Source organism: Conger conger, chromosome 2, assembly GCF_963514075.1.
Source record: "Conger conger chromosome 2, fConCon1.1, whole genome shotgun sequence".
Taxonomy (NCBI): domain Eukaryota; kingdom Metazoa; phylum Chordata; class Actinopteri; order Anguilliformes; family Congridae; genus Conger; species Conger conger.
Window position 1 is genome coordinate 81,088,753 of NC_083761.1, and position 7,088 is coordinate 81,095,840.

General features: G+C 47.6%; 1 protein-coding gene across 1 annotated transcript in view; it reads left to right on the forward strand.

The window, feature by feature from the left end:
- The window catches only part of pmp22b (peripheral myelin protein 22b), a 13,984-nt gene extending 11,755 nt beyond the window's left edge, over positions 1-2,229 (forward strand). The window contains exon 5 of the mRNA XM_061231843.1: positions 1,982-2,229. Coding sequence (XP_061087827.1) covers positions 1,982-2,142 — 161 coding nt within the window. The 3' untranslated portion in view covers positions 2,143-2,229. The remainder of the gene's footprint in view (positions 1-1,981) is intronic.
- Positions 2,230-7,088: the final 4,859 nt, after the last annotated feature.

Sequence of the window (7,088 nt, forward strand, 5' to 3'; positions counted from 1 at the left end):
GGTAGCGCTCGTAGCTAGGTGCCTGTACGTGTAGCACCTGCAGCTCCTAAAGCTGAGACCTTCTGTTTGCGTCGGACTTCCTGTCTGTCGCTCCACAGATACACAGTCGCTGGACAGCTCTAGAACCCTCAGGGCCTTCCACTTAGCGCACCTGGTCCCCACGGCGATGGAGACTGGGCCGGACTCACCACCAACAAGCAGCAAACACAGCGTAAACACAGAGTAAACACAGAGTAAACACAGATACACAGGGGACAGAGCACACAAGGAGAAAACACAGAGTAAACACAGAGTAAACACAGACACACAGGAGACAGAGCACACAAGGAGAAAACACAGAGTAAACACAGCCTAAACACAGAGTAAACACAGAGTAAACACAGATACACAGAGGACAGAGCACACAAGGAGCAAACACAGAGTAAACACAGCCTAAACACAGAGTAAACACAGCCTAAACACAGAGTAAACACAGCCTAAACACAGAGTAAACACAGAGTAAATACAGCCTAAACACAGAGTAAACACAGACAGATGCGCAGACGCGCGCAGATGTGCCCCTCTCAGGTCCCCCGCCCGGATCGCGGCAGGGCTAAAAAAGGAAAGGAGCTGCTCTGCTCTCTGTAACCAGAGACAGAGAGATGTTTGGAGGGCATGTGTGCGAGGAGTTTTTTGTTTCTTTTTTTCAGTGCAGGTGGAAAAGCAGAGTATGCTTTGTCAGGCGTCTGGTTATGTTTTGTTTTTTTTGTTCAGTGCTATCTTTGTGTGTGTGTGTGTGTGTGTGTGTGTGTGTGTGAGGTTGTGTGTGTGTGTGAGAGGGGGAGGGGCACTTCTGTACATGTGCCGCCCAGATGTTTTTGCGCTTAGGTGAGCATTTTTTTGTGTGCGAGTGTTTTCGTGCGTGCGTGCGTGCGTGCGTGTGCGCGCGCGTGTGTGTGTGTGTGTGTATACAGAGCCCCCTCCAGTAGGAGGTACAGTCATTCCAGTGAGGGTTTGGCCCTCACGCTGACTCCCCAAGGGCCGGGGCTGCCCCAGCCTACAGCCTGGAGCAGGATGAATGTCCCCCTCTGTGCCGCAGAGCGCCGGGGGCCTGCCGGGGGGGCCCCGCTCCCGGGGTTTGGCTCCGGGGACAGAGGCGCTGAGTCAGGCCCAAATGTCAGCGCTGACGGGCCCGGTGGGCCGGCCGCCCCCGGTCTGGCAGGGTTTCACCACGGCGGCAGTGGGCCGGGCCTTTTGTACGGTGTCCTGAAAGGTCCACACAGCGCCGTGTCTGAACCCCCTCACCCTCTTCCGGTCAGGCGCTGACGCGGTGTCGCACCGCCGGGTTCGATCGAGGACATTGCATTACGCTACATTACGTTAATGGCATCTGGCAGACGCTCTTATCCAGAGCGACGTACAGCTGATTAGATTAAGCAGGAGACAATCCGATTAGGTTAACCCCAATATACGTAGCTCAGGGTTTTTACCCCGGAAACAGCCTCGCTTCGTCCTAAGTCAGCGAGAAAAGCTTTCACTTTTCGACCGAACAGGTTTTTGACCTGGACAATGACCTGCTGATTTGTGGAGAGTTTTCTGCCTGCCATGCAAGGCACCAACCAGCTCATCAGGAGCATTTAGGGGGTTAGGTGTCCTGCTCAGGGACACTTCGACACACCCAGGGCGGGATCGAACCAGCAACCCTCCGACTGCCAGACATCCGCTCTTACCACCCGAACCACTGTCGCCCCATAGGTGTGATGCTGAACGGATTGTAACCGTTTCTAACGGACGCTAACCGACTGTAACGGATTGTAACCGTTTCTAACGGACGCTAACCGACTGTAACGGATTGTAACCGTTTCTAACGGACGCTAACCGACTGTAACGGATTGTAACCGTTTCTAACGGACTCTAACCGACTGTGACCGACTCCTCTCCCCGCAGGAACGGACGGTGACCGTTTCTAACGGGCTCTTAACGGACTCCTCTCTCCCCGCAGGTCTGTTCGTGATGATCGGAGCCATCATCTACACGGTGATGAGTCCCACCTGGGTGCCGGACGGCGCGTCCTTCGGCTTCGCCTACATCCTGGCCTGGGTGGCCTTCCCGCTCGCCCTCATCAGCGGCCTCATCTACGTCATCTTGAGAAAGCGCGAATGAGGTCACGTCGCCACGGAGACGGGCTGAGACCGCACCGCACCGCGTCCACAGACAAGTTCACTGACACCGGTTTGAGGGTGGCGGGGTTGGCGGGAGTGGGGGGTTGAGGGGGGGGGGGGGGGGGGGTTAGGGGGGTCAGGGGTCAGGGATATTAAAGTAGGGATCAGGCCGACGTGATGCCGCCTTAATCTTCAGGCCACGCGGACGTAGGTATCCACCAATCACCAGCAGCCTTGTTCTGTTCGTGCTCACCAACGTGTCGCGTGATTGGTGGAGCTCCTCTCTGGTTCCTGTTTGAAAGGTGGGAGCCATGGAGTGCTCTGTGTCTATTTTACTATCCCTGGGGGGGGACAGGGGAGGCCAGGTTGCTGGAACATGGAGGGGCTTTCACAAACAAGAAACAACAAATACTGTTATAATTGAAGATGTATATAGTATCTATGGTTTAAACTCTATTTATAACACTTTTTACATATATGTACATAGTATTGTTGTGTTGCTCTATTGACAAAGATTCTCCTTTGATGAACTTTGTTTAGCTAATTAAGTGCCTAAAAAAATGTATTGGTGAAATAACCGGTCTTTGTTTTATTTGTGTGTAGTTTTCTTTGAATCACCCCCCTCCCCGCCAAAAAAAAACCAAAAGAAACCAAAAAAAATACAAATAAAAATATACATTTTTTTGAAGCATTTTAACCAAAGTGCATGTATGACCTAGAAGGCAAGAGGGAATTTGTGTTTTAACTGTGCTTATTTTAGGAGAAAAAAGAAGCAACAACCAAATGAGATCGCTAGGATAAACCGTTTAAAAAAGGTAGCTTGACCGTTTTTTTTCCTCTGTATGTGATAAGCCAATTTTTTTTCAAGTTTTTTTTCAACAACAAAAATGGTGCTATATATTTACCATTCCTATTACTGATAGCCATTTAGCCTTATTTAGAGTTGAATAACTTGATTTAACATGCAGTAGGTGGAACGTCTGACAGTGTAATGCACTTGTGCCTATCTGCTTATGTACATAAACCATTTTACTAAATTTTCTTTTTCAAGTTTTTTTTTTTTTTGGTTTAGATTTCTGTTTTAATTTTTCGTTTCTTTTTCGTTTAAAAAATAAAAATAAAAACATTAAAAGAATGTCGGCCTTTACGTGTAAATTAAGCTACGTGTTCGGGAGAGGGGGTGGGGCTTGTAATTTGTCAATTTTTATTTTTCATCACCTGTTATGTTTGTTTTATTCTTTCACTTAAAATTGTAACGCCATTTGAAACGTCAGTATTAAAACCGCCGCGTTGTTTCGCTGATTTTACTGTACGACTGCATGTAATGTTCTGGTGAAGCCACGAGGATACCTGGTTGTGGGCTTAAAAAACTACAACGGCTTTAGTTTAGATTAATTTTTTTAGTTTTTTTCTCTTTCATAAGATGTTTCTTTGTGTGATTATTTTACCTGACCAGCAAATTATAGGCTAATTAGACGCTGGCCCATTACGAGGGTGGTTTAGCAACAGCGAGGGCATTATACCAAATCATTATACCAAGTGTAATCTGGATAAATACAGACGGGAGGAAATTATATCAAAATACTGTATTGTGAGAGGCAGGATATTTAGATGGGGAAAAATATGGTGGTTTTACATTTTTGATGAAAAAATGAAACCCGTCTTTTTCGCTCTGTTGACGAATGTGTTCTCTGAAACCCACTTGAATTGTTGAGTCTGGCTGTTCCATTAAGGAAAAGATACTGTGATATAATGCCGGTATCGATCGACTGTAATCCTTGAAAAGTTAACAAACAAATTTACTAAATAAACAGAATGAATTAGACACGCCTGTCTAGAGGTAATTACGTGTAATTGTGTATTCCTTTTCAGCGGGAGGCAAAAACCAAATAACCACTAGAAACCCAAAGCACCGTCGCCACGAACAAGTTACCTGTTGTCATGGTGTTTATTTGCCGTAAAGCGGTCAGATGGCGATGGTTTTGTGGAAGACTTTTACAAGAATACACAAAACGGGAACCGTAGTAAAAAATAAATAAAAAAACTAAGAAAAGCCTTTGGATCCCTCCCTATGTAAAGTACATCTGGTTGAACTTAGATAACTGTGTGTGCTATTAAAGTGAATGCAAATTATCTATCTGTGTGGCCAAATGTAATCTGTACCCTCTAAACTATAATATGTGTAAACATACTAAGCCTTCCTGTTCTTCTTTGTCTACTATGTATTCACCGCTGTATGTCTGTATGTGTACTATAGGTGTGCCTCTGTCTTTGAACTGTGTTTTTAGCCTGGACTTTGTCACCCTGTACTGTACATCTCTCCATGTAAAGCGTCTGTTGCGGTGGAATCCGCGGTGTTCGTCTACCGTGTCCGTGACGCGTGGCTTCGCTCCCGAACGGGCGGATTCTTCCGTCACCTTAGCCGGGGGTCCCGCCGAATGTCAGGCATTCTGAAACGCCGGCGCGATCCGGCTCGTATTGCGCACGGGGTGGGGGGCGTCTGAAGCTTGCTGAAAGCGAGAGGCCGCGTATCTCGGGCACGCGGGTAGAGTTACGCCACCAGCGGTGGGGAATCCAGCCCTCAGCGTCCCCGGGCGTGGCGGACAGACAGACGGACAGACAGACCGCTGTCCGAATCTGTGCCGGGACGGCAGCCTACGCGAAGCGCCGTTAAGTCGCCTGTGAAACGGTTAATGCGTTGCGGGGAAGGGCAGCTTTGTGGATGTTTTCGACTGTCCTTCCATTACCGTAACCTTATAGGTCCTGGCAGAGTCGATTTACAATTTAGCATTACACGGCTTATGGAAAGTGGAACTTGCGTGCTCGAAAGCCTAATTTGAAACGACAAGTCTGCGGTTCTTGGAGCGGTTAAGTAGCAACGGGACAAGTAACCGACAGGAACGCGCACGAATGTGGCTGGGAACGGCCATCCTCTTTAAAGAGCCCATTCTCTTGCGCAGACTGAGAAAGTGAGGTCCGCTAAAGCAGGTTAGCTCTTCTCCCAACCAAGCGGTTCCAGTGCTACCATGGTGGCGCACAGTGTGTACAACTGTGTTTTAGCTCGCAAATGCTAATTTACTTTACTATATCTTAAGGTGGGGCGGTCCAACCCTGTTCCTGCAGATCTACTATCCTGTAGGTTCTCACTTCAACCCTAATTTGGCACACCTGATCCTGCTAATTAAGAGCTCAACAAGATATCCAGCTGTTGAATGGGGTGTGCCCTGTTTGGATTGGAGTGAAAATCTACAGAACGTAATTCAGGCCTACCAGACACTGCATACATAGAGGTTTGAGACAAGCTTGCAGGATGAACCGATTATTTATGAATTATGCGTAAACCATTGCTAAGAAATTACCCCGAGTTCAGGAAACATTTATCCCGAAAATGTATTCACAAACACACTTCGCTCGAGTTCATTTTAGGTTCGTGCGGAATTTATGAAGAATAAAGAAGAATAAACGAATAACAATTACATGGATGTCAAAAGTGTCATAGCTAGTGCTAATTTATTGTGAGATACAGTACATGTACAAACGCGGTTCGTTTCGAGCGCTATATTTGGCATGTTAAGACTTTGGCGGGGACCCACCTGACGCTCTAGTCGTGGCGAGACTCTGAAGCTCACAGAGACGTATATTACCATATCCCTGCCTCTCCCAGCCAGTCCAGTGACCCCACAGAGTGGACCTGCTCTCTCCCTGTCCGTCCAGGGGAGTCAGGCGGCCGTGTAGTTGGTTTTTATTCAGCCAGTCCCGGGCCGTGACGGCTGCAGAACCGGCCTGTCGGCCCTCAGATTAATACTCCCGTTATTCGCCTGCTTACTGATCGCTGAAGGGGGGCGGCGGCATGCGTGTTCTAGCCGGAAGGGAACCGGCATCTCTTATGAAGGCTAATCTCACCTCTGTCCCCCGGTGTCCGGCACTGTTGTGGCTGGCGGCGGTGCCCGCTAAGTAATGCTTGTGTTTGCAGCAGTTACAGTGTGACAATAAAGAGTACTGCTTTCAACCACGACTCCTCCTCGTGCCTTCATTTACAGTGCCTGGGTGTGGAACACGGACAACATTAGCCTGCTTGTGTTTCGCGAAAGTGTCGAAAAGCAGAAGCTATCGCCTGCAAACTTGAGTAATCCATCCTACCTGATACAATTTTTTTTTACATATCCATGTGACGGTCTATACGAATAATGTCACTTATGAATATGAAACACATCATGTCATAATAACACTTATGAATATAAAACACAGGGAATATGGTGATTTTCCCTGAAAGTCAATACAGGCTTGAACAACCAGTGAAGCCAGAATACTCATTTAACTTGTTTAACCAGACTCTCATATTAAAGTAACACGACTGAAACAAGCTTAACCAGGCTAACAATATCCAAAAGCAATACATTACATGACATTATTGGCATTTGGCAGACGCTCTTATCCAGAGCAACGTACAATTGATTAGACTAAGCAGGAGACAATCCTCCCCTGGAGCAATGCAGGGTTAAGGGCCTTGCTCAAGGGCCAGCGGCTGTGTGGATCTTATTGTGGCTATACTGGGATTAGAACCCCTGACCTTGCATGTCCCAGTCCTTTACCTTAACCACTACAATACAGGCCGCCCTATACACTACAGGCCGCCCTATAATAGTGAAACTCATGAGTCAGTTCTTTAGCAGCAGATGGGAATATTTCGACGCGGAGTAAAAACACACCTTTTCACACTATACCTTAGTCCTCCCTCCTGATTCCTCCCCCACCCCCACCACCCCCGATATCCCTCTTGTTTAACCCTCACCCTTAAAGGTACAATAGGTCATTTAGGACTTCTAGTGGTCAAGAGAGGAACAGCAGCAACAAACACGCTCAAACCACGACACTGTTTATCCCTCCCCCTTCTCTGTGAACGTGCTGACGTTGAAATGGCATGGGCTGTGGCAATTAGAACCAATT